This window comes from Urocitellus parryii, chromosome 15 (genome assembly GCF_045843805.1).
Source record: "Urocitellus parryii isolate mUroPar1 chromosome 15, mUroPar1.hap1, whole genome shotgun sequence".
Taxonomy (NCBI): Eukaryota; Metazoa; Chordata; class Mammalia; order Rodentia; family Sciuridae; genus Urocitellus; species Urocitellus parryii.
In genome coordinates this window covers 46,885,232-46,912,961 of record NC_135545.1, presented here as the reverse complement: position 1 = coordinate 46,912,961, position 27,730 = coordinate 46,885,232, and the positions used below count along the sequence as shown (strand labels likewise).

The following is a 27,730-nucleotide window of genomic DNA, read 5'->3' as shown; positions in this document are numbered from 1 at the left end:
AGCCTGGGCGACCCGCCCTGCCCGGCCACCCCCGCCGCGCCGCGCCCCTGAACGATTCCCTGAGCCCGCGCGCCCCCTGCTGGCGGCCTGGCGTGGCGCAGCTCAGGACCGCATATAAAGGCAGCGTGGCGCGCAGCACCAGCGCGAGTGCCCCAGCCCAGCCGCGCAGAGCCACAGCGCTGTGCTGCCTGAGGTCTCCGCGAGCTGCTCGCCATGGCTAGCCCGCAGCAGCAGCCCCCTTACCTGCACCTGGCGGAGCTGACAGCGTCCCAGTTCCTGGAAATCTGGAAGCACTTTGACGCAGATGGTCAGTAAGAACTCCCAACTTCGGATGCCTCTTAGTCCCCAGGGGACCTGCGGTGGAAGGGCAGGGGGCATGGGTCAGTGCGGGCAGTGTGCGTTTCCCCCTAGGGCTGCTGGGATCCGGGTTTCGAGTCTGGGAGACATTCCGATGCTTTGGAGACAGCTGTCAGTAACTTTTCCTCCCTGACCGAGGTGGACACAGAGCCCACCGCTTTTGCATTCTCATTCCGGGCAACTTGGAGCTTTCCCAGAGAGGCGGCCTGGGCAGGAAAAGGTACCCCATGATTCCCCCTGCCATCTTCCCCACCTTTCCCTTAAAGATAACTTCTTGCTTCCAACTGCTGTGGCCACAGGTCTCAGAAGCCCACTCATTTCTTCCCTCCGTTCCCCTGTCTGAGTGCTGCTAGCCCCATCACCATTCTGGAAGCTGGGGCCATCGGGGCATCCTGAAGGGAAAGCCTCGGCTCCCTCAGCCTCGTTGGCCAGGACCAGCAGTGGAGAACGGCACCTGGGCCTCTCAGCACCCACCTGGGCTTCTTTTGTCTATTTTCCAGCCCCATGGCTGGATTTCCCAATCAGAGCAGCAGTGGGTGTGTTGGAACAGGATTAGGGTGCCAGCCTCCCTATTCTCTCATGATGATAATTCTGGGCTTTGGTTGACTCTATCTCTGGATGTGGGCAGACTTATAATCTTAAACTGTGTAGTCTTGATGTTGACCAACGCAAAAAGTGCGGTCCAGACCAAATGGCCTTTGGAGATGGTTCCTAGCACTTGGGACTCCAAGCATCTTTGGTGGTCTGATTCAGGCATACAGGGAAGCCCCACCATAGAGGCTTCTAATGTCGCTGGAGACTTTTTCTCCATCACTTCAAAATAAATAAGCCATCTGATTTCCTTTCCAAGGTCCTGGCATCCAACATGTGCTGGCATCTCAGAACCGTTGGCAGGGTGGTGGCTCAGGGTGTTTATCCTGGGATTGAGAGCGAGGGGGATGGGAGGCACTACCAGGTGGTGGCTCACTCAGTTCTTCCCTCCTCCCTGCTTCACCTCGGCAGAGTGTGGAGGTAGCTAAACAGAGATCCTCTGCTCAGAGTGCTGTGGGGAGGCAAGGGTTAATGTCTAGGGACTTAATGGGTGAAGTTTTGTTTCCTTGGAGGCAATAAAAAAAGTGGAAGTAGAGAACTGGGCATCTGGCTACCTGGGTAGGACGGTGAACTGTCTGTGAATTTCTGCAGGAGGAGGTAGATTGTTCAATCTGAAAAATTGGGGCTAAGGTGAGGTTGTATTTCCATAAAACTTGGTGAAAAGAACTGTAATAAGATTGCAGCCTCAGTATTCCACATGGCATGTACGTCCCCTAAGGATGCTCCTGCCAGTTTATCTGCACCAGAGACTTGCATGATTCAAGGAAAGTTACCAAACAGCCAAGGTTATACCACTGGCCTCATAGATGAGTCAGCTATAAACAGAGGACTCCACAATTCTACTTTCTCCATTCTGCATGGGGAAACCAGTGGCCCTCTCAGTAATCATGCAAAGCCTTGAGCTGATGAACAATCTGAAATGTTGTACTTTTCAAAACCGTTGCACCCTATTTGAGTCCTGCTGTGAAGCTGTTGGGCAGATTCCCCTCCTGCAGATGAGAGAGAAAAAGAAGGCCTGACCTGGGCCAGGTTGGGTAGCAAGTTAGTGGTGGTGCTGGTGCCTGGCCAGTCTTGTTTCCCCACCCAGGTGGGGGTCTGGACACCTGCTGGAGTTGGAAGAGGGGATTTTTCTGTGATGACAGATGCAAATCTCCCTCCCACTTGCCCACAGAAGAGCCCCCAACTTAGCCTCAGAGGCAATGGGCACTTCCTTTTATCCTAGAAAGGGGTCCTTGGCTTGACTGGAGCACCCTGGATCAATGGAGGAGGAAAACAAAGAGGGTTAAGGTGGCAGAGGTGGAATCGAGGTGGTAATGGAAATGCACATACAGCCAAACTGGGATTCCACTGAAGGATCCGGAAGTAGCTTTGGGGCCACCTTGTTCTGTACCTTCACTTCTGACCTTCTCTGTGCCCATCCCTCCCCTCCTAAATACCTCCAGGCTACAGGTGAGTCCAACAGCTCACCAGGTGGGGTGCCTGGGCCCTCTCTGGCCAACTCTGGCTTCTGTTTGCAACATAGGCTTTCTTCCCAGCTCAAAGAGTTTTAGTGCTCACTGCCTTAAAGACCTCTGTTAGGACCCTCCTTTGCAGCTCACCAGGTCCCTGGAGTGAGCTCACTGGAGCCCAGTTAATCACAGCCACCAGGGAGTGAGCCACCTCCCCACACCTTCTGGATGCTCTGCTAAACAAAGACAAGGAGACCTTAAGAAATAGCTAGATCCCAGGGAGAGTGGGTTTGGGGAGTAGGAGGCACTGACCCTTACTCAGCCTGTTCTAAAACAGAGGAAGAAACTCATCCTAGTGTCCTTGTCCAGAGAGATTGTTTTCAAAATTACCATTAGCCTTGTGGTGGAGAAAAAAAAAAAAAAGAGCAGGTATTTGGAGAGTAGAGAGTCCGGACTCAGAGAAGCAAAACTTCCTCACAAGATCACACAGCAAAGCAGGAAGGGGCCGGGGACCTGGTTGCCTAGTCTCATGTACCACCCGTGACTCCTCCTCAGTGGTTACCAAAGCTAGGCACTGGGAGGGTTCAGATGTTATCACTTGAAGTCAACATCAGGGGTCAGGAAGGTACAACCAACCACCCTAAGAGCCAGGTGGGGTCTAGGGCTCTTCTACATGTCACCTTCATGGTGGGGGACCCCCCACATGTCTGATGCCATTGTTCTGTTGTTTCCTGGTCATTCTTTGCTACAAGACCCAGGCGGCTGAGAGATGCCCAGGTTAGAATTGACATGCCCGCTCTGTGTGGTTCTGACTGAGGCCACCATTCCATGCTGGTCAAGTTGTGACTCCGAAAAGAAATGCCGTAATCCTTGCTATCCCTCTAGAAGCAATAAGGAGTGTGGGGAGAAGATGAGTCCTTTCCTAGAGGCAAGTGGACATCCACAGGACCAAGTACGGAACCCCACTCCCTCCAAGAATCTACCCTACATGGTTAAAATAGCTAGCCTACGCATGCAAAATAGTATGTGAATGAGGGAACCCATTCACAAGTTCTTCGAAATACTGAAGGTTTGGGGGGAGGAGAATCAGAAAAGTAAATGATGACCATCTCTACGGTGGACTCTTATGCAACCAAAAATACTAATGTGGAGCTTTTGTGCTGCCATGGAAAGAGATGCCCAAGATGTTTGTTTGTTTAACTATAGCAGGAGGATCATAAGTTCAAAGCCAGCCTCAGCAACTTATGAGCCCTGAGAAACTCTGAGACCCTAAAATTTAAAAACAAAAAAATGAACTGAGGATATGGCACAGTGGTTAAGCAATATCTGGTACAAAAAAAAAAAAAAAACCTATAGAAGAATACTTTCATGAGGACATTTTTTTTTTTTTTTTTTTTTTTTTTTTGGTGGTGCTGGGGATTGAACCCAGGGCCTTGTGCATGTGAGGAAAGCACTCTACCAACTGAGCTATATCCCCAGCCCCATGAGGCCATTTTTATTGTTAATGACATAAGTACATTGGAGAATATTTGGGGAGGGGGGGGAAATACCAAACAATAGTGGTTCTCTCTGAAGAGATGAGATCAAATTAAAATAAATAACTTTCTAAGTTAATTTCTGTAACATTTGAAAATTTCACGAAGGCGTGTTTTCTTATACAGACAGGAAAACAATAAAGAGGTAAAAAGAAGATAATTTTCTGGACACTTCCCTAAAAGAACATATACACACACCTTCCAGACTCTTATGGGCTTTTCCCACTGCCAAGCGGCCCCGTGAAGCAGGGGTTCTCTCAAAACCTCTCACGGGGACTTAGCCTGGTTCTTTATCTGAAGGTCCTCTGAGCCCCGTTGCACTGCAGGACTTTGGAAATTAGGAAGGACCATGCAGAGCTGAGGAGTGCTGCCCTGTCTCTTCTCCTCTTCCTCCAAGCCCAGAGGTCCTAAAAGAAGTGTCCTGCAAACCACACACCTCCAAGGACCACCAGCCAGAACCCAGTATCCAGATCAGCCCACCCAGGGTGCTGGTCACTGCTCCTTTTTGTTCCCGTAGGGGAAAAGGGAAGGGAAACAGCAGCACCTCTCAGAGGTGGGGAGAGGTCTGGACAACTGGTTTTGGGTAAGACAAGTGAGACTCCTGACACAACCAGGGAAGGCTCGCCACAAAGGATGGCAAGATACAGAGCAGATATTAAGTATTTACGCAAATACAATATTCACAAGGTAAGTTAACTATAATTCATAAGAGAGTCACGGGATTTATAAAAACAGCTATGCCATTAAAGTCAGTGGGCTGGGGGCTGGGAACCAAGACTAAAATCATCTGACAGAGGCTTTCTTCTTATGCTGTTGGGAATCTCTGGGGTCTCTAGACATCTCGGCCCAGCATGATGGGAGGCTCTGAGGCTCTTTAGAAGAACCTCCTGCCCCGACCCCTGGGGTAGCCCTGGATCCACGTCCCCACCCCTCTTTGCTTTCTCCCCCAAGTTTCCAATCCTTTCACTAGCTGTGCCCTTTGGTGTGGGGTATCCATGATGTGCCAGCTCTGCCCTCTGAATGACCATGGTCCTGCCTCTCAGACTGTGACTGCACCAGCCAGGGAGAGGTGCTGGGTCTGTCCCCAGGGAGGTGGCCCAGGGGACAGGTTTTCACAAACAAGACATTTCAGCCTGCCTTGGCTGGGCAGCCACCCGCCGGCTCACGTCCCTGCCCAACTCTTCTTGTTTATTCCCCTTCCATCTTTGAGGCTTTTGCTAGCTGAGCCCTCCGGGAGGTTTCCAGGGCTCAGGAGACCCCTCGGGGAAATCTTCTCCAATACCTAGGGAGCCCGAATTAATAGAGCAGGCACAAGGCTCTTCAAGGAACGGAGCCTCCCTGGGCAGCCCGGCTGGCATGGCTCCTGGCAGATTGCATCAGATGCCCTCCTTCACCGAGCCAGCCCCATCTGGGGCCTCCAGCTCCGGCCTTCTCCCCCTCCACTTTGGCTTTCTGCTGCCTCCTCCCTCACCCAATCTGCCCCATCCTCTGGTTTCCTCCAAGTCTGGGGCTCAGCCCAGCATTCAGCAGCCTGCTGTCCACAGGTTCAGGGGACACAGCCCAGCTCCAGAGTCACACTCCAGAAGCAGCAGAGCCCAGGAACAGACTGAAATCCAAGTGTCCAAACATTCATCCAGTAGCGGTTGCCCTGGGACTTGTTCTTCCAGAAGCTACTGGGAGATAGGGGTGTGCGCACACGTGCACACACACGTGCACATATGTGTAATTAACAGAGAGAAAAACCCAGACAAATACAGACATGGAGAGAGCTTATGGCCAGGCTGAACAGAAGGCAAAGAGGCTGGTCTGGGCTCTCAGTTAGCCCTGGGTCCAAACTCCTTCCCCCTCCAAGTTCCCTTTATAAGGTGGGATTGTTGATGCCCATCTGTTTACCTGGCAGGGTTGTGAAGAAGACCAGGTGAGGTGGGAAGCGGAAAGCTTTGTTTGGTGTGCCTTAGGGAAAGTAATTATAATACTGGGAGTCGATTTCTTGACTCAAAAGGTGGGATTTGACTCTTCCAAAGAATGTTCAGGTGGAGGCTGGGGCTGTGGCTCAGCTGTAGAGCACTTGCCTAACATGTGCGAAGTGCTGGGTTCCTTCCTCAGCACCACATAAAAATAAATAAATAAATAAGATATTGTGTCTAACTACAGCTAAAAATATATACTTAAAAAAAAAAGAACGCTCAGGCTGGAAGTTATGGGGATATTAGCTTTTCAAATCAATTTGAACCTGGTTGTCTGTGCAGCCAACAAGTGACCTGACCTCAAGGATGCTTTGATGCCGTGTAACTAGGAAGCGCAAAACCGTGTAACTTCCCTCCCCCCACCTCCCTGCCCTACCCATTCTGGGGCACTTAGCAGATGGGTGAGCTAGAAGAGGCTGGTCACAACATCCAGGCCACGCATTCGCAAACTTAACATGCAGTAGGGCTCCCTAAAATACGGGTCTCAGAGCCTCCATGGCCCCCAGAGAGATTCAATAGGTCATGGGTGGGGCCTAATGATGTTCCATTTCTCACAAATTCCCAAGTGACCCCTATGCTGCCTGTCTAGACCACAGTTTGAGAACTGCAAACATCCCAGATGTTAGCATGTTAAAGAATCACCTGAGCCAGGTAATAACACAGATTGCTGAACATCACTGCTCTGGGGAAGAGGAGTCCGATTCAGAAGGTATAGGGAGGGGCCTTGGGCTCTGCATCTCTAACTGGCTCTCAGTAATTCTGATGTTACTGGTCCACAGACCACACTTGAACAGCAAGCCCTTAGGCATTACTCTAAAATTATCAAATTGGGATCTTCATTTTAATAAGATCCCCAGATAATTTTTCAGCACCTTACAGGTGAGGCCTGCTGCTGCACAGGAGTTCTTCACCTTCACTGCACATTGGAATCACCCGGAGAGCTTGGACCAATTAAGTCAGAAGGTCTGGGGAGGGGCAGGCAGTGGTGTAAACCCTTCCCAGGGGATTCCGGGAACCAGCCTGGGCTGAGAACCGGTACTCTGATGAAAGCAGTTCTGCTGGAACCTTCTGGGCTGAAGGGTTTTCAGAAGACGATTAGAGGAGACAGCATAAACACACACCTTTGGTTCAAGGAAGGTTTTACAATTTCTAAAATGCTTTCACAACATCCTGTTGTGTGGCTCTTATGATTACTCTATAGAGAGGACATGAGCAGTTATGTCCACTGTAGCGATAAAGAAAACAAGGGGTATTAACTTGCTGAACATGGACAGGCACAGAGCTGGTGGCAGAATTGGACTTCCTATTCAGGAACCTCTTACCTGTTCAACTCTTAGAAAATCCGCATATAAGAACTTCAGGGAGAAACAAGCAAACCCTTATAGGGTGGAGCCTCCTTTGGAAAGTCAAGGCTTTCCAAAGTAAAGAAGTGTTGTCCCCCTCTAGATGGGGGAAACTGAGGCACGTGATGGTGAAGAATGGAAGCAAGAGGTAGGTTCAGAAAGGACGCAGGGTCCCAGGCTCCCACCCTGCCCCCTCTCCCTCGTGTTCACTTGATGCGGTTTGATAAGGAGGTTAGGAGTGCTGGTTACTATGGTAACCACATCTTTATCAATGCTCATCCTTGTGAGATTTGCTTGGTGGCCAGTCACCCCACACCCCCCAATAAGAGGTCCCAGAAAAACCAGAAAAGGTTGTGCCAAACCGCATTTCCATCCCTTGGCTGGGGCACATGGAAACCGGGGACTGCAGGCGCCTGGTCCCAGCTTGGAGCGAGGGGCTCATCTGGAACCTTCTGCTGCAGGGGCTTCTTTCTGCCATGCCACCAACCCAGCCCCTGGTCCCCTCACCCTGCCTCTAAGTTCGCTCCTCACCTTTCCTTCCCTCTTCCCAGGGCCTGGGGCTGCTCAGAGAGGACTGCACTGGCCCGATCTGCCCAAGCAGGCCTGGGAGTCGCCTCTGGGACATCACCAGCCTTCACTGCACTCCACATGCTCTCAAGTACCAGGTGTAAAATCCTTTCCTTGCTGAGGGTCGGCCTTTCTGCCACCCCATCCAGTCAGAAATAAGCTTCAGGATGGCAGGACCACTCTGGCTTGCCTTTGCCCTTCCAGCACCTCGCATACGGCCTGCACAAACGCATGCTCCATAGATGCTGAGTAAGGATTGAAGGAAGGAAGGAAGGAAGCCCCAAGCAGGAATTAGGACACTCCAGTTCTGGTCCTGCCTCACTGTGTGATCCTGAGCAAGTTACGTACCTCCTCTGTGCCTCGGTTTCTTCTGTCACCAGGAAGATGCTGTGGTGTGAAGGCAGGGACACCTCTGTACATCCCCATGGTCCCCATGGCAACCCACACAGGTCATACACATAGTCAGGCCTCACATTGTCTGCTTGAAGCAAAGAAGGAAGTCAAAAGTGCTCTGAAAAATGAAAGACTTTGTTTCTGTACTGGGGTTGTGGGCATTCAGAAGTGTCCTGCGGTACTTTGTCGCACTGGCTGCTGGAGTTCCTTGAGGTCATTGAACCTCCTCCCAGCCTTCAAAGGAGATGGAGTAAAAATAAATGCTTATTGTAAGTTGTAACAAGGTCCAGAAAACCCCTGAGGAGAAGGTGACTTCTCTTGGTCTGTGCCTTTCTACTTTTCTCTTTGGGGTTGGAATTGGTCAGAAGAGCCCGCTCTGCCTCCTTCGGCCCCTGCCAATCTTCCCAGCCTGAAGCAAGCGGCCCAAGGCCAAGCCTTCCCTGAGCCAGTGGCTGGCTGAGACTCCAGCCGCAATGGCGATGGCTGCAGGCATCCTTGAGGCTCACTTTGGGCCAGCAATTTATGCTATTGTTTATTATGGTCCCACTGAATCTTCACAGCAGCCATATGAGCCATATTTTATAATTAAAGAAACTGAGGTATGATAGAGGTAGGAGAAGAATGAGGGACCTTGACAGGAAGGCCCAGGAACTTTGCCAACCCTTGACATAGTAGGTGAAGGGGCTGGAGGAGAAACAGCAGAGCATCGAGTATGAGGGAGTAGCTAGAAGGAGGGGCAGCCCCACAGAGCAGCATGACACATTGCAGGGGGCAGTACCAGGGATTGAACTCAGTGGCACTTGAAAACTGAGTCACATCCCCAGCCCCAAATTTGCATTTATTTAAAGACAGGGTCTCACTGACTTGCTTAGCGCCTTGCTATTGCTGAGGCTGGCTTTGAACTTGTGATCCTCCTGTCTCAACCTCGCGAGCCCCTGAGATTACAGGTGTGTGCAGCCGTGCCCAGAAGCATGACCCATTTTGTCGGCTCTGAAGAGCACCTCTAGATACACTCCCCAAACAGACACACCCTCACCCACGTGGCTCAGGGTCCAGGTCCTGTGGCCTCTGCTTCATTGAACCAGGATACACGTTTTTGGTGCCAGCTCCAAGCCCCCTGCACCTCCCATCACAGCCTCAGGCTTCTGGAAGCTGCAGATGGACCCAGAGCCCAGCTCAGCTTTCTACTTCCCTGTCTGACTCTGCAAAGCCTTGGAGAACAAGGACACGACTTGGCCCTCTCAGTCCGGAGGAAGCTGCACCAAAGCTATGGGAGAAAGGCCTGGTCACTGCAGAGAGTGACCAAGGAGCCAAGTGACTTCTTCCTCCAGCCCAGCAGCAGCACACCATCAACTGGATGGCTGCCCCTTTGCTCAGAAAGCCCCTTTCCCTCCCCTTCCTTTCTCCCTCCCCAACTCTGGCAGGCCTCATAGGCCATTAAGCTATTACCCTTTTGTGAAATTCCAACTTTCCCAAAAATTTCTGCAGAGGAAGAAAGATGACCACCCAGTCCTGGGAGGGGACTCAAGTCTTTCCCTCCATATACTGTAATCAGACAAAAATGCATAATTTATCTCATGTAACATGTCATACCGTGTTTACTGTAGCATTTTCACTAGAGGGTGCCTCTGTTATTTATTTGGAATTTAAGTTCTTAGGTGGCACTAGGAGGAGAGGGTGGGCCTAACCTCCCACCCCATCCAGAGGGCAGATGAATGCCCTCAGTTAGGTTATTTTTTTGTTATGTCTACAATTCCAATCTCTCTTGAAGAAGTAGACCACCCCTTTTCTGTTCAGGTTGAAACTCGTCTGTGGGAACCTTGCTCACTGGCTTTCAATGAGATTTGGAACTTGACTTAATCCAGTGGTTTCCTAACTTTGCTGCCCATGGAAATCATCTAGGAGTTAAAAAAAAAATCATAATGCTTAGTTCACACCCCAAGCCAATTACATCAGAATGTCTGGAGGTGAGAGTCAGACACCATGTTTTTTAAAAATCCCCAGGAGATTCCAATCTGCAGTAGTAGTGCCTGGGAAGGCTTGTTTTAGCCCTGATTTCCCTCCCACAAATGCCTCCACTCCAACATAGCACACTAACCATGGCCATGGCCCCTGGTGCCTGGGCCATCTGGGCTCAAGGCGTAAGACCCGACAGGACCTCTCACCACTTGTGATCTTCTGGCAAGTCAGATTTTGACCTTGCTGCCTGGTTCTGATCAGTTTGCTTCTTCCTCAGGTTCATTCCCATCTTGCACACGGGTTCTGGTAATTGAATTCAAGCAATACTAACATTTTTGCACACTCATAATGGACTGTGTGATTTACATATGAAATCCCACTTCGTGATAATAATCCATCCTGCAGATAAGATGGGTTCAATAATTTCCTTTCACCGTGTCCTTCTGTATCCATTTCGAGGACTGTCATAAAAAGGACCACAAACTAGATGACCTACACCACGGAAATGTGTCCTCTCACAGTTCTGGAGGCTGGAGGTCTGAAATTGATGTGTGTGTCTGCAGGGCTAGTTCCTGCTAGGGACCCTGAGGGAGGGCCGTTGCAAGTCTCTCTCCCAGCCTCTGATTTGTTGGCAATCTGCTGCTTTTCTTGGCTTGTAGATGCAGAATTTAAATCTCTGCCTCCATTGTCACATGACCCTCTTCCCTGTGTCTCTGTGTCTTCACATGGCCTTCTTATAAGGATGCCAGTTGCTGGGCTTAGAGCCCACCCTAGCCCAGCTTGGTCTCATGATAACTAATGACATCTGCAAAGAGCCTACTTTCAAATAAAATCACATTCTGAGATTCCAGGTAAAGGTGGATTCTGGGAGAACACCCTTCAACTCTGTATACCTTTCCAACCCCTGGGACCTGACTTCTGCCTCCGACCAGAGCCCTCCACCTGCTAACAAACCCTGATGCAGATGACTGACTCCCACTGAGCCCCCTCGTGCTTCCCCTGAAGGTCGTGGACTGAGGTGGCAGCTCCCAGCTTCCATCCACTTCTGCCAGCTTGGGTCAGATGCTAGTTTCCCCAGTGTTCTCTGGCTGAATATCCCAAGGACCCCTGTCAATCTCTGAATGGAAATGCCCTGAGGGCAGAACCCATATCCCTCACACTGCTGGCTAAGACCCCTGTTGGGGGATTGGTGGGGAGAAGTTCTACAGGAATCCCCCCGCTTTCCTGCCGCACTCCTGTTATACCAACACACATCCCCTTTAGTCTTACTATTTAGCTGAAGGCACTTATTATTTTTTTCTTTTTTCTGTCTTTACAGGAAATGGATATATTGAAGGTAAAGAGCTAGAAAACTTTTTCCAAGAGTTGGAGAAGGCAAGAAAAGGCTCTGGGATGGTAAGCCCAGCCCCTTTCCCATCATTTCAGGTTGTCTGTGCCCTGACCCATGTGGCCTTGAGCATGGTCTGCTCCTGCGGCATCTGGCCTTGACGCTTCCAGTTTTTCTTTTATCCGTAAGGATAAAAAGAAAAATTATTAGAACACTCCCTAAGAGCACCTTATCTCCATATCTTGGATGTCTGGGATTGAGAGGTGACATAATGGGTCCAGGGTCAATATTCCCCCCAAAACTACATAGCTGTATTTCTGTGTATGCATGAAATATTTTTTTTTCCCTAGGGACAGAGTCCACAGCCTCCCTAAGATGCTTCAGAGGGGTAAGGACTTGAGACTGGATGCTCAGGGGTCTTCAGTGTCTGCATTCTAGATCAGTTTCTCAGTCTCAGCACTATTGATATTTGAGGCTAGTTTTGTTGCAGTGGTGTCCTATGTGTTGTAGGATGTCCAGCAGTATGCCTAGTTCTACCCAGGAGCTGCCAGTAGCTCCTTCTTCGAATTCCCCTAGTTGGGGACAGAAAGGTTCTCAGTAGAGAACCACCCTTGCAGACCAACAGAGGCTGGGATCCTCAGCATGGAGCTGGAGGAAATGGAGGACTGTTCTGAAGCAGTGCTGGCCAGCCTTGTGCATGGAGGTGTCTTGAACTTCTGAGCCTGAACTCAGAGACTCCAGGTCACAGCCAGGCCCCTTTAGTCAAAGGAATGTCATTTCTGTGTGAAGATCTGTGATGGTGAAAAGTTGAGGTGATTGGAATCAGGCTCTTGTGACTCCCATGACTGGTTCTGGAAAGATGGAGCCCACTCCCTCCCACCAGCTCCTTCAGGTCTTTTGAGGGTCTCTCTCCTCTCTCTGCTGCCCTACCCACTGCTTGTTCACGACTCTTGGGGAAGCAGTTCACAGATGAGTCACAATCACCCAGGAGCACCTGGTTCAAAGCTGAGCAGAGCACCCCAGTGAGAAGAGCAACCCTGGGCTTACAGGGTCGGAGATGATTCATGGGCTGGTTTATCAATAGTTGTCTCGTCGACCCTCCTTACTACAATAATGAAGCTTGGAGTACAGAAATCAGGGCTTCAAAACTGACACCAGGATCATGGACTAGGCAGAGGAATATGTTTTAATGGAACGTTTCAAATCTGAAATTCTTCTCTTAGTCATTCCCTTCCTCAGATGGCATCAGGGTGATTTTCAAGTCTGCCAACAACGATCCCAATTGCTGTCACCCATGACTGAGTCTCAGAACAATTTGTTAAATGGTAGGAAGACTATCAGTCCTGGAAGCAGGAGTCATGAGTTCAAATTCTGGCTATCCTTAACTGGTTGACCTTGAGAGAAGTCATTTCTTAGAGTCTAAGAGGGAGAGTCCACTAACCTCAAAGGGGCCATGGTAAAACTCAAAAGGTTTGACCACATTTGTGATAAATACATGACATCACACCATGCACAGGTGTAAATATAAATAAATAAATATTGGCCAACACATAAAGATTGGCAAATTGAGACTGGTTCCAAAGGTAAAGGTGGTAGAAGGGATTTAGAAAAGGTCCTTGGGATGGGTGGAATTTCACTAGGAATCGTGAAACCCAGGAAATCAACAGATAAGTGAAGCAAAGGCATCAGGTGCCCACTGTGGATTCATTACTCACAGGGATGAGGAAGATCTCTTTGGTGCAAATAATCCACAGCATCCCAAACTAGGGGAAGATGTAAAAGCTTCAGGACAGTCTTACATTTTTTAAAAATATTTTTCTTTAGCTGTTGATGGATCTTTATTTTATTTATTTATATGCAGTGCTGAGAATCGAACCCAGTGCCTCACACATGCTAGGTGAACACTCTACCACTGAGCCACTACCCCAGCCCAGGATAGCTTTATATTAAAGACAGAAAGTAATGGACTAAAGGAACTTAAGTTGTTTTTCTTCAGTCAGAATAATTGAGTGCACTATTTAAATTGTCCCTCACCATGTAATGACATCTCATCTTCCTCCTAGCATAAAACCAGAGTAAGGAATATTGTGGAATTGCTAGTTAGTCTTCAAAGAGAGAAATGAACAATGAAATATTTGGTGGTGGGGCACTGGATTAACTTAGGTTCTATTACAACCTGTCTCAGTAAAATGTTGGAGCCTCCAAAAATATATGAAAATATGTTCAACAACATTAGCAATTAGGGAAATGCAAATCAAAAGTACGATTGGATTTCATGTCATACTAGTCATAATGGCAAACCATCAAGAATACAAGTGATAATAAATGCTGGAGAAGATGTGGAGGAAAAGGAACACTTTTACACCTGTTGGTGAGATTATAAATTGGTACAACCACTATGGAAATCAGCACGGAGGTTCCTCAAAAGGCTAGGCATGGAACCACCATATGACCCAGCCATAGCACTCCTTGGTATTTACCCTTAAAAACTCAAGTCACCTTACTACAGTGATAAGTGCATACCTATATTTATAGCAGCACAATTCACAATAGTCAAATCTGGAACCAGCCTCTGTGTCCATCAATGGATGAGTAGATGAAGAAAATGTCACACACACACTCACACACACACACACACACACACACACACACACACACACACACAATGAAGTTTTATTTAGTCATAAACAAAAATGAAATCATGTAATTTGCAGGAAATGGATGGAACCTATGACCATTATGGTAAGGAAAAAAAGCCAAACTCAGAAGGTCAAGGGTCGTGTCATATGTTTTCTCTCATATGCAGAAGCTGGAGAGGAAAAAGGAAAAGAAAGGTGTAGGGGGCATCTCATGAAAATCAAAGGGAGATCAGTAGAATATAGGGAAAGGGACCAGAGGTTGAGGGGTGGGAAGGGAGAGGGAAGTGCTGGGGAGTGATATTGGCTAAATTACACTGTTATATCTTGTGCATGTACAGACAACAAATCCCACCATTATGTACAACTATAATGCGCCAATAAAAATGCAGGGAAAGAAAATTTTAAAATGTTGGAGCCTCAGTTCTCCCATCTGACTAATGGAAAACGTCTAAACCCTTCTGATGGAGTTGTGGTTGAATCCATCTTGAAGGCAGTGAGGCACATTGAATAACCTGGTACAGAGCATGTGCTGTCCCACTTTGAAAATTATGAGACTGAGACTTGAATAAGAAACCACTTGATTGGGAGGGATCGTGACAAGGAAAAGGTCCCGGCCCAGATCCCTCAGAGCACTGGCTGTACCAGCTCTGTGCCAGTCAGGACCCAGGATGACTCCCGACACTGCTGCACTGAGATCCGCAGCTCCCATGTGAGGTGGCAGCAAAATCAGCCCTTGCTCTTTCCACAGATGTCAAAGAGTGACAACTTTGGGGAGAAGATGAAGGAGTTTATGCAGAAATATGACAAGAACTCGGATGGGAAAATCGAGATGGCGGAGGTGAGTGCAAGGTCCCAGAGAAGGACTGTGTGGAAGGGCTGTCTGACCCCTGTGCCTCTCCTGGTCACATGCCTCCTGCCGGGCACCCAAATGAGGGAATAACAATATCCACCAATGAGGCCCTAAGGCTATCCACCCTCAGCGCTTGGAGCTGACCAAAGAGAACAAGGGTAGCTGCCCCCTGCAGGAGAGTAGCCCTCAGACAAACCAGAGCTGACGCCCTTTACACATTTTCCACCCAGGGAAAGAGGAGACTCTAAACATTCTCCAGGCCCAGCCCACGTGTGATGGGACCTGGGCCCTCAGGGTCAATGCACAAATTAGGACAAGCACAACTAAAGAGAGTAGGGAGAGGAAGACAGGTGGACAGGAGAGCTCATGCCTCACCCACCTCAAGGCATCCAAAGGCACAACTATGAAAGATTTATAGAGATACATAACTCACACATATATAAATTACACATATAAGCATAATTTATATACTATGCATAGTTTGTATACTTACATGTGTTCATTCATCCATGCATACATACATATACATGCATATGCTTATATACAAACATGTCTGTCACATACTCGGTGATCAGTGTGCCGTTCATGGTCAAGGCTGGGTCAGATGTTGGTATGTGAATGAGGGCACAGCTCCCCCCAGGTAAATTGTTTCAGGTGCTGCTCTAGAGCCCGGTGTCCTAGAAGCCAAGTCTGGGACACCAGTTCAAGTGGATGTGATTCTTTGCCGAAGAACTCTTTTAAGAGAAGGGAAGAAAGGGTGTCAGGAAAGGACAGAGAAGCGGCTAAGTGGGCAAGTGGTGCCTGCCAGAGCCAACCTTGCTACCTCATGGGGAGCTCTAGGGTGTGGATTGTGCCACAGAGTGGGTCCCACCTGGAGGCCACCATGTTGGTCAGTCCTTGGAAGTCAAGCTGCCCCTTTGTGGGGAATGAGGAGCCCAGGAACCTCCCTGGGTGGGCAGCTCTGGTATGTCTGAGGGCTGCTCTCGTGCAGGGGGCAGCTAGGAGCAGTGAGCTAGCCAACTTCAGGGCCGCCGAGGGATGGTGCTGCAGCTTACAGAGGAGCATGAGGTAGGCTGAGGCTGGGCTCTGGCAGACACCACCTGGCCACTTAGCCCCCTCGCTGCCCTTTCCTGACGCACCAGGAGGGGCACCAGAACAGCTGCTGTGGACGTCTGTGCTGCAGTCAGAAAATCCTCAGTCACAAGGGCTTAAACCGGGATCAGCAGACTTTGTAAAAAATACAAATGATTGTAAATGCTTTAGGGTTTAAGGTCCACGCAGCCTTTGTCCAAAACTCTCCAACTCTACCACAGCCGAAAAGCAACCAAGAAAAGCTCCTAGGTCATGGGCAGGGTTGGTGCTCTGAAAAGGAGGCCAGGGCTGCAGCTCTGCTTCTCTGCAGTTGTCTGCCTCCAAAACACCTTCCTCCTCAACTGGCAGCAAGATGGCTGCAGCAGATCCAGGTACCACGTCCAGATCCCACCACGTCCAGCAGAAAGGGCCCCTCTTGGGTGCAAAGAAACCTTTCCCAGTCCCCTCAGCAGTCCTCCCCTCACATGTTATTGGCCAGAACTGGGTCACAGGCCTATCCGTAAGCCAATCACAGGCAGAGGGAGTGGAATTATCACATTTATCTGACTTAGATGATTTGCTAGTGTCCAGAGGAGGCTGGGAGCAGGGGGGGAAGGCTAGTTGGTGGGCAGCTGGCAGTGTTTACTGCATGAACGTATTTATGATTTTTGAGAATCAAATTGTTGAGGTATTATTTCACATACAATAAACTGCATCCATTTAGAGTGTAAAAATTCTTGAGTTTAGATTTTAGACCATGAGATCACCATCGCAGTGGATCAAGATGCAGTCATTCTGTCACCCACAGATGTTCCTCCTACCTGAAGCAGGCCATCTTACCCCAGGCAACCACCAAACTGCCCGGCTCTGGGTGCTTGCATGTTAAAGGAGTGTCACTGTCTGCCTGTCCCGTTGCTCCTATCCCAAGGATCGCAGTAAAAGAACAATCTTCTTCCCCTTTGAAGGGCAGCCAGTAGAAACGTGGCCTCCACACTGCCCCTCCACTGGCCCCTTCCATCCTTCCTATGGAAACTCTGCTTCCCTCCTGAGGTCCCCCCTTAATGTTGGTGTCGCTCTGTGTGTCCCCAGCTGGCGCAGATCCTGCCAACCGAAGAGAATTTCCTCCTGTGCTTCAGACAGCACGTGGGCTCCAGTGCTGAGTTTATGGAGGTGAGACTCTCTCTCCAGGTATTGGGACAGCCTTCCTCCTGTGTTCCAAGCCAGGCCCACATTCATGCCCACGAAGGGTCCCTGGGAGATGCTAAACCCCTTAGAACTCTGCCCCTCAGGGTGTGGCCCGTGGCCTGGCCCGGCAGCATTAGTACCACCTGGGTGCTGGTCACAAAGGCAGACTCCCTGCGCCGCTGAATCAGAGCTGACATTTGAACAAGATCCCCAGGTGGTGTGTGCCTGCTAAAGTGTGGGGATCAAGATGAAAAGTTTGGGTCAAAGACAACTGGGGCATGCTATGTACCTGCATCTCCCCTTTGGGGATGTACGGTGGCATTTGCAAATGACATCAGACTGCAGTGAAGACTCTTGTTTCATTCAGCCGGGCTCCAGCTCATCCTACCACCACTACCCTTCCTGTTAGTCAGAGTGGAGGTCAGAATTCCAAGGTTTGGAAAGGATGGACTTCTGTGCCAGTCTAAAGCTGGAAACCCCCAGTGAGAACACCAGATTCCAGTGCCTTCTGGATTTGATCTTTGAATGTGGTCTGGGCTCCAGCATCCCCCTTAAAAATGAGCATTGCCCCTTTGCAATAAGAATTGCACACAAAACTCAAATGTCTTTTGAATAACATTCAAGGATAGATGGAAGCACATAAAACTGCTGATATTGAACTGCTCTTTGACATGTAAAAATTAGAAGTTCTGGATGGTTCAATCCAAATTACTAATCCCAGCCAATTACCAATTATTTATTACCATTTTTCTGGGACTTCGCACCCAAGCCATTCATAACGTCTGTCTCTCAGAGTGAAATCCAACCTGTTCCCACCGTGAAAACTATGTGTTCTGATACTTAACGACCATCTTCAACAAGACTCAGAGTTGCCATTCACTAGGTAAAATCCATTCCCAGTCACCAGGAATCCCTTCCCCCTGATTTACTGCTGAGAACAACAGCAGAGCCAGCCCAGAAACCCACACAGCAGCGACCTCCCCACAAGGATACAAAGTCGATGAGAAAGAACCAATTCTCAAGGCGGAAGAGTCATTTTTAAGAGCAGTTTGCCTAAGCATCAGATATGGGTTTAATTTTATGGTGCTTTAAAGGATTCTCTCCAGTTTTTCTGAGATGGAAAGATCCCATAAGCTGGTAATTGACATTCTGGATTCTGTCTTGGTTGTTCTTTTGACTTTGGGGAAGATAAGTACAGCTTATTCTTCTAATGGGGAATGGGGGGGGTCTTGTTTTTATGAGTGTCCATTTTTCTGTCCACAGAGAAGGGACTACTGTGTCTGATCCCTCCTTTCCCTGGACAGAAGTGGATAAAAATTGGCCTCTCCTTCATCTCTGGTCCGGATAGGGATGAGGTTAGCTTTCAGGGAGCAGAGATGCTTTTAGAGGCACAAAAAGCCTCTCTCCCCCACCTCCTCAAAATAATTAACATTTTCTCTCTGCATGGTTGGCATGATTCCATATTCTTACACACTTTTATTCTTCTAAGCCCCAGCATAACTGTAGAACAAGCACCCTCCACCGCCACACCTCCTGGGACCCCACCTTCCTGCAGTACCAATCCCTTCTGGGGTATCCGTTCTTTCTGTTTTTATCAGCCAGAAATAGGAAATGGTCCTTGCAGAGCCCCAAAAGCCTTGTGCTCTCGGCTCCTGACCCGCTGCTCAGCACAACATTTTGACTTCTAATTTTAGGGACACCTCAGGACTTCTTTGAGATTTCACAAAGCCCGGGTCTCTTGAACTCTTTTCCTTGCGTGAGAAGAGAATAAGGACACCCTGATGGATGGGCACCAGGCTCTGGCAGGGAAGAGAAGTCAAGAGTGAGAGCCCACAGCCAGCTGTGGTGGGGGTGGTTCCGGGGAGGGAGGTCAGGCCTGCTGACAGGATCAGTCAGAAAAGCAGTCTGGGGATGCTCTGTTCTGTGGAGGATTGGGGTCCCCGCAGGTCACCTGCCTTTTCAGTATCTTGGAGTTTGTCTGCTTCGTTTCTCAGTCAAGACTTCACTAAGGAGCTAAATTCTAATGCTCTAAATACCTGCAGGTGGTTGGTGAAGTCATACTTGGAAGCCTGCACGTATCTCTTAGTGCCTTTTCAAGGGTGGGTTTTCTGGGCACAGGAAGGCATATTTTGGTGGAACCCGAGGTATTTTTTTTTCTTCAGAGAAAAAAACATTTGCCTAATCAAATACCATCTACCAAAGTTGTCTACAGCACATCAACTCTTTTGCTGGAATTTGCTCCTGTCTCCTAGCTTTGAAAAATCGGGACCAAATTTCCTGAGCCCTGGTGCTGATGCACCATGAAAATCACAGGGTCTTGTTTGATGTAAAAGGAAGACTTTAAATTATCCATAAACTCTAACACTCCTGTCAATACAGGGAGGGTGTGTGGAGAAGTGGGGGGAAGCCAGAGATAAAGTTCAGGAAACAGGATTGGTGCTTGATGGCTGTCAGAAAACCAAATCTAGCCAGTGTGCAATTTGGAGCCAAGAGGGGATAGAGGGAAGAAAAGTCAAGAGAACAAAACTTGAGAGAGAATCTAAGAAATAAGAAATCCAAGACACCAAAATAATCCCAAGATTTAGGGGAACAGAGCTCTCTGGGCCTCTTGGCCAGACATGGGTAGCACCTTCTGCCCTGAACCTCCACCTCAAGACATTCACTCTTCTCCACCAGAGGACTTCGGTAAAAGGCTGGGGTCTCGGTGCATGTGCATACAGGACTAGACTTTCCTAGGATATTGTGTTAGTCATCTATTGCTGCGTAACAAATGATCCCCTAAAGCACCCTTAAATAAGCATTTATTATCTCACAGTTTCTATGTTGCGAAATTTAGGGACAACTTAGCTGGGTGGCTCTGGCCCAGAGTCTCTCACAAACTGCTGGTCAGGATGTCACCTGTGCCGAAGTCCCCTGAAGACTTGACTGGGATTAGGAAATACGACATCCTCACAGGACTGTTGGCAGGAAGCCTTGGTTACTTACTACTTGGGCCTTTCTATAGTGCTGAATAGCCTCATGACACTGCCGCTGGCTTTCTCCAGAGCAAGTGACCCAAGAGAGTGAGAGAAGGAAGCCGCCATACCTACCTTTTATGACCTAGTCCCAGGAGTCACACTCTCTCTTATCTGCCATATTCTATTCATGAGAGGTGAGTCACTCAATCCAGTCTATGGCCAAGGAAGGAGAACTAGGTTCTACCTTTGGAAGGGAGGGAAAGAATTTGTGAATATCTTAAGACCATGGCTACTGTGTTTGTGTCTCCTGCGTAATGTCTGTTCCTGCTCCGGTGGACAGAACAGAGAGGCAGTCAAACCCATGTCACTGCTGCCTCTCTGAAGACTACACCAAACTGAGACTCAGATCAGAACCATCCAGGGAGGCATTTGACTGGGCAGGCATTTGTCACATGCCCACTTGTGGACATGGGGTCAACCTCCCTGAACCCTATGGATTGACAGGGGGTTTCCTATGTTAAAAGGATGTTTTTAATCATAAGGTAGGGGAGTGACTTTAGTCATACAAAAGAAACTGATGATCAATTCTGCTTCACCATCAGATATGGCTGCCGTGTGGTGGAGGGATGGAGGAGGGGGCACAGTGAAGAGTAACCTAAGCCCGTTCCTTTTCTAACCAGGGGGCTCTTCCCCTTACCTCCAGCCCCCACCTGGTATGAGAAGCTTTCAGAGCAGAAAAAAGATACCCACATGCCCAGAACAAAAACAAGATCCACTAGATCCCCATTCTAGACCTGGCAGAAGCCACTTGGTTTAACACCTTAGAAAACATCAACACCAGTTACCAGTTGATCCAAAAAAGGACCCCGTCCTGCATCAAGTTAGAGTAGGGTGACCTTGTTCAAGCAGTCTTCTCCTTCTCTGTGTGACCTTGACCCAGACACTTCCCCTCGTTTCCTGCTTTGTAACTGGGCTAGACCATCCCTCTGTCCTCATTCTACTCCTTCAATAAGATCCTGCCTGGTCCATTAAGGAGAAATGGAAGGAGGCATGTAGGTTTGATACGTCGTTATGAACAGGCTGACATTCCCCTTGCAGGCTTGGCGGAAGTATGACACCGACAGAAGTGGCTACATCGAAGCCAATGAGCTCAAGGTAGGATGAGCCTTGGGGAAGGTATGGAGAATGTGGAGAATGAGCCAGAGGCTGGAGTGGCCATGGGTTTAAGGAACCTGGGAAGGGCGGGGACGTTGGACCAGGAGCATGGATTCCTGGCCTGCTTAGGAGTACTTGAGCTTGGCACTGGATTGTTGGACTTGTTCGGAGAAGCCCTGTAAAATCAGTACCACGGAGCTGTAGGGTCCCAGAGTTCAACCACCCCATGCTCCTCTCCGCCCAGGTGCCCAGGACAGGCATCCTGGAGGCAATTCCAGAAAGACTGGTCTTCTGGCTTGTACATCCATCCCTAAATTCCTCTGGGCAACCACTGATCTTGGGGCACTGGTGAGCCCTGTGTGACAGAGCCAGTCTCTACCACCTATTGCATGGGAACAGGTTGCAGCCAGAAGCTACCTCAGGTCTTTAAGTTCACTGCACAAGTGTTAAAGATCAAGAAATTACGAGGGACATAAGATACACAACTGGTAGACCTCAAGGAACAATGTCAACTGTCTGAATGAGCAAATAAGTAAATGAACAAGGGACTAGAACAGAGAGTCAAGCTCTGAAGAGGCCTTCTGTGTTCCAGGGATTCCTGTCGGACCTGCTGAAGAAGGCCAACCGGCCGTATGATGAACCCAAGCTCCAGGAATACACCCAAACCATAGTGAGTGAACGGAAGTGTCCCCCCTCCCAGGGGTGCAGGCCACTGGAGTCCTGGTGGGCAGGGTCTTTTGTTTGCTGGTTCTTCCGGCCTGGGTGAAGCGACTCACAGTGGCAGCTGTCAATAGGGATGTGAGTTCATGCCCCACACATCCTTCAAGATCCCCACTCAGCTGACTTGTGGGCCAGTGTGAGCTGGAGGGGTCGGGTGGGGGCAATCTGTTTCCCTGGCAAGCCCTGAGGCCCAGGAGAGGATCAACCTGGAGAGGTTGGGCCTTTGGTGCTGGCTGGTGTCCCTCCACCACCCCTCTCCCTGAGAAGGGGAGAGAAGAGCAGGAACCAAGGCCCTGCTGTCCTTTCCAGTCACTGGTTGAGACCATGTTGGTCCCTAGCCTCCAGGTGACCTGAGAGGAGGCATGAGCACACTCAGCCATCCTCCCCCTCTTCAGTAGAAAGAGGTGGCAGGTCAAGGCCCCATGTGAGAGAAGGTCAAAGCAAATAACGCCAGCCCCTCTTTCTGTCCCCAACAGCTACGGATGTTTGACTTGAATGGGGATGGCAAACTGGGCCTCTCGGAGATGTCCCGGTAAGTGCCTGCCCTCACCACTGTGTCACCTTGAACAAGACTTCCTGTCTTCCATTCCCATTGCCAAGATGGCGGGGTGGAAAGAGTGGCAGGTCCAGGTATCAAGAAGCCCAAGACAAAGCCAAAACTCACCTTGTCCCTCTCCCTCTTCAATTTTTCATCAACTCCTAATTACGAAGTGCTCAGACAGCATTTCCTCTGCTGCCCCTGTCTGCATGGTCCTTCCCTGCGTTTCATCTCCTAATCTCTGCTCTGACATTTTCCTTGCAGACTCTTGCCTGTCCAGGAAAACTTTCTGCTTAAATTTCAGGTAAAAGAGCCACTTTGCCTTTCTTCCTCTCCTCCCTGCCCCTCATCTCTCTGAGCTCCGGGGCCTTCTACCCTCCTTCGCCCCGATCCAACACACACCTCACACCTTACACCTCACGCGCATGCTCGTGTTCACACCCTCCAGGGCTTCCGCTGCTGTCTTTAATACCTTGGTCCTTACAGGGCATGAAGCTGACCTCAGAGGAGTTCAATGCCATCTTCACATTCTATGACAAGGTGAGAGAAGCAAATCCACACAGGATGGAAAAGCAGGGCCCTGCCCGTGCCCCTAACCTCTCCCCACCCCACCCCTAAGCCCTGGCCAGAAGGGCTCAACTTCATCTGTGGGAAGAAATCAGCTCTCCAGAGGGGCACTGGGCCATGTGGTTCCTTCCTGCAGCATCTTCTGCTCTGTGATTACACAAGTGTCCTCCTCTATCCATGGCCTGAGGAGCCCAAGGGTTTGGCTTCTTTAAAGTGCAGCAAAGAATAGTTAGAAGAGGCTGATGAAGCTAAATGTGATCACGTTGGAGACAGAGCCAGTTGGCTGCACTAGAATCAGTGCTGGGATTGTGATGACCTCCTCCGCACACACCCCACACCACGCCCATGTGACTCTGTGGTCTTATCCAGGACCAAAGGGTCGGAGGTAGACTTCATTTATTTATTTCACGGTGCCTGGGATGGTAGGCAAGCACTCTGCCACTAAGCTACATACCCAGCCTAGGAAATTGACTGGAAATAGCCCCCAGACTCAAGGAGCTAATTAGATGCTTCTGGAACCTCATATATATATATTCATGAAAAAAGGCTTGTCCTGAACTGCCTGGTTCCTGCACTGGCTGGTGGACAGAGTGACACATTATTCTATCATTACATGGTCTAAATGCCTCCTTTGTACCAAGTAACAGGAAGGATAGATCCTGGGGATAGACCCCTGGAATGGATCCGGGCTGGGGAAAGCAAAAGGCAAGGCCGGAGGGCAGGGGCTTGGGTTTCCGAGCTCTGAGCTGACTCTCTGCTGCCACCTCCAGGATGGAAGTGGCTACATTGATGAGAACGAGCTGGACGCCCTTTTGAAGGATCTGTATGAGAAGAACAAGAAGGTGAGCAAGTGAACCAGAGGCCTGGGCCAGGTGCCTCAAGCCAGGTGCCCCGGGGAAGGTACCTCATAGAAGGCAGATCATGCAATCCCTCCGTGACTCACTTATTTCACTCAGGGTAGTGTCCTCAAGGTTCATCCGTGTTGTAGTGTGTCAGAATCTCCATCCTTTTGCGTATGAAAACTATATTTAGTCTGCCCATTCCTCACCTATGGACACTTGGGTTTGCTTCCATTTGTGGGCTCTCACCAATAATGCTACAAAGCAATGACAGTTTTGACACAGCCCAGCTTGTGGCAGTGTTAGCCAAATTGCACACACACACACACACACACAGACTTTTGACATAGAAATTTTGGAGGGCAGGAGGGAGCAGCTATTCTGAATTGATTCAGTATAGAATCCAGAGCTGGGGAAGGAGTTAAAAGGAGCCACCAAGGAGTGTGTTCATCTCAAAGAAAAGGCTGAGAAGTGAAGTTCACTCTTTGGCCTGGGGTTGGCTCCTGGGCATCCTGCAGTCACCCCCAGTGGGCTCGCCCTGGTGCCCTGGTTGAGGGACCAGAGGAAACTGCAACCAGGAGACCAGGCCTTTGCAGTTGTCTTTCTTCACCCCCTGGAAAATGTCTTTCACAGAGCAAATGGTTTTTCTGCTTTCCTTAATTAGACGTTGCAAGCTCTATAATTCCTTGAGTTGTCTGACTGCCTTGGCTGCCAAGCAAGAGCTAAATTTAATGCTCAATTTCAGGGAAAAAAAAAATTTTGCTGCAGCCTTTGAGTCTATCTGTCTTTCCAAGTGCTTTCTGATCTCTTTATCTTCATCTTGAATATCATCCTTCATTTATTTCATGTTGCAGAGTGTGTGTGTGTGTGTGTGTGTGTGTGTGTGTGTGTGTCCTACGAGTCCTTTTAGAAAGAGGCAGAAAATATAAGGAATCAAAGACTTCCTAGGAAGAAGGAAATCCTTACCAGGTATGTGAACTGAAAAAAACTTTTTCCTGGTATCATAACCCAGTAGAAAATTAGGCACCCCTAGGTGTCCAAGGAATGCTGGTACCTTAATGGAAAATGTCTTTTAACTATAATTGAATTAATGAGGCACAATTATTCTTCATAAGGCCCTGTCTGACACCTGAGGTTGATAAACCCTGAGGCATGCACTAAATCTCAGAGTGACCTGAATTTCCTGGTCATCAACTTGCTAGGCTTTTTCTTGACTAAGAACCAGGCATAGACCTGCACAGACCCCACATACCAAACAAAGACAAATATTTGGGTGTCAGGATTCAGAAACAACTCTGAAGGTTAGAGGATGGGATATTAATGGAGGTGTTTACCTGAGCCTTCCACCTGGACCAGGCCCCAGATTTGGCACCTGGGGATGGAGAGAATGAATCAGTAGAGCGAGCTGCATGACTAACGAACAGCACCTGAGTTGGGAAAGGAAAGGCCATTTGTGGTGAGCTCACATGGCATACGCAATTCCATTTTGATGGTGCCTGCAGGGACTATGATAAAGTTTCCGAGCTGATTAATGTTGGAGGCTCCTAAAGGCACAGGCTGATGGGATTGGACTTCAATATTTCTTAGCACACCTAAGGCCATGGCAACTCACTAACGTCTTCCCCAGTGTCAAGCAAAACTTTGAGACATAGAAAGTAAGCAGCCCCTCCCTCTAGGACACAAGGTCTCTCCACTGCCACATTTCACCATGGGAGTTTTCTCAAGCATGGGGTCCATAATGCAGGGTCCCTTCCTTAGTTCCTGAGTGGCAGATAGCTAAGGCACACTTCAGTGTTACGAATTAGGTGACATTTCCAGGGACTTTACAACTTTAGGAAAGATGTCCCCCAGACTAGAGATGCTTGCAAAGTGCCCTTAGACTGGGTGGTGGTACAAAACCAGAAATCAATTATGTGGGGGGATGTCCCTAAACAACAATGAATAAGACTGACCTTTGGGAACTGAAAAAGAGGTGATCAAGGACAGGTAGGCCAGGTAAATAATTAGGTAGACTTCAGGGCTCAGAGGACAAGCTAAGGATATTTATGACAAGTTGGTCCAACCTTTTAGTGAGTATCTTAGTCTTTATGCCTCCGTTTTCTTATAGCAGAATGGAGAGAGGGTTTTTTTGTTTGTTTGTTTTATGTATCTGCCAATGTTTTCAATACAGAGAGAGAGAGAGAGAGAGAGAGAGAGAGAGAGAGAGAGAGAAATACCAGAAAGAGAAGGGAGGCAGGATCAGGAAGGAAGAGGAGAGATAGTAAAAAGGAAGGAAGGGAAATCAAGTTTAAGTGATATTTCCAGTGTTGATGGTGACCTTGCTATATTTCAGACCCACTGGCTGTTTGTATTCAAAGCAATTATTACATACTGTCCATTCAACATCAGGCATGTCAGGTGTAGTATTGTTTAATTTTGGTCTCCGTTTTCCATGAGTGTATGTTCATGGATCACCTTAGAGGCCCACAAGAAGCCAGTGAACAAGAAGTGGGATGGTGAGTTTTGTTTGTGGTGGAGACATGGGGGAGGCTTAGGGAATTATGGTCCAGTCCACCTGGAAATAGACCAGGGAGCTTTCCTGGCCATCCCTCCATCACCTGTGGGGACCGAGATTTGCTCTGAGTAAATGCAGCCCGGTGAGATGGAGGATGTTTACAAGTTATGCACAGATAGCAATCAGCATCGTGATGGATACCCTTCTTTGGAGTGCTTGGCACAGGTTCTGTACCAAGTGTTCACATTCACTCCTCCCTCTAATCATCTAACACCTCAGTGAGGCACCCACTTCACAGGTGAAGCAGCTGAGCCTCAGAAAAATCTGACTATCCCCAAAGGAATGCAGCCAGTGAGTGAGAGGGTTGTAACCCAGGTCTGTCTGGATCCAACGCCTGGGCTTTGTGTCCCTGGGAGCCACTTGCCCTGGGATGGGAAGAAAGTCTCAGGCCAGTGTGTTTATGAATGCGCAGGAGGGCTCCTTGGGGTGGGGCCCTTCGCCCGCCGAGCCTGCTCTCACCCTCTCCTTCCATCTCCTAGGAAATGAACATCCAGCAACTCACTAACTACAGAAAGAGCGTCATGTCCTTGGCCGAGGCGGGGAAGCTCTACCGAAAGGACCTGGAGATCGTGCTCTGCAGCGAGCCCCCCATGTAAAGGGGAGGCAGGGGCTGATTCCCCACCTCCCGCAAACCCTGCCCCTGCTGTCCTGGTCCTTCCCCCGAGACCCAGAGATTGTGAGCGCCCCTCCCCCACCCCTGCCACCTGCACACCACCAGCCTGCAGAGCAGGACAGGAGAGACGGAGGCCGGGCGGCCAGGGGCCTCTTTGAGCCCGGCCAGGCACAGAGCGCTGCCCGCGCAGATCGCCAACTGCATGGAAGGTGGGTGGGGGCCGGGGTGGAGCTTCCCTCGTTCTCTCTGCTGTGATGCATGAGCTCCTTCGCTGTACGATTTAGGCTTCTCGGTCCAACGAGCGCGCGCCCCTCCCCCTCTCGCTGCCCCGCCTTTCCCTGGGCCACGCCCACGCCGGCTCCGGCTCCGCCCACCGCCTCGGTACCGGTGTCGCTGTCCCCCGGAGCTCCCGCTGCGGAGGGCCTCTGCCCTCTCCTCGCCTCCTGTACGTGCGTGCTCCCTTTCTCTTGGGTTTCTTGTCTTCTGTTTACCAAAGAAGAGTTTACAGACAATAAAGTGGAAACATTCTGCCGTGGGAGCTCGTGTCCTGCCGAG

General features: G+C 49.4%; 1 protein-coding gene across 2 annotated transcripts; it reads left to right on the top strand.

Moving 5' to 3' along the window:
* Positions 1 to 213: 213 nt before the first annotated feature.
* Calb2 (calbindin 2) lies at positions 214 to 27,158 on the top strand. 2 transcript variants are annotated; one of them, XM_026399276.2, is made up of 11 exons: positions 214 to 307; positions 11,479 to 11,555; positions 14,875 to 14,964; positions 17,137 to 17,217; positions 21,288 to 21,344; positions 21,937 to 22,014; positions 22,541 to 22,596; positions 22,867 to 22,906; positions 23,089 to 23,142; positions 23,940 to 24,011; positions 27,042 to 27,158. In XM_026399276.2, the coding sequence occupies exons 1-11, from the start codon at positions 214 to 216 to the stop codon at positions 27,156 to 27,158; spliced, it is 816 nt and encodes a 271-aa protein (XP_026255061.1). The 2 variants fall into 2 exon arrangements, with proteins under 2 accessions (XP_026255061.1, XP_077649468.1); XM_077793342.1 differs by lacking the exon at positions 14,875 to 14,964.
* Positions 27,159 to 27,730: the final 572 nt, after the last annotated feature.

Bases quoted from the DNA above. Each gene is read 5' to 3' on its own strand.
- Calb2 (XM_026399276.2), top strand. From the start codon at position 214: ATGGCTAGCCCGCAGCAGCAGCCCCCTTACCTGCACCTGGCGGAGCTG. The intron at 11,556-14,874 runs GTAAGCCCAGCC...CTCTTTCCACAG, and splicing joins CAAGAAAAGGCTCTGGGATG to ATGTCAAAGAGTGACAACTT. The intron at 22,015-22,540 runs GTGAGTGAACGG...TGTCCCCAACAG, and splicing joins AGGAATACACCCAAACCATA to CTACGGATGTTTGACTTGAA.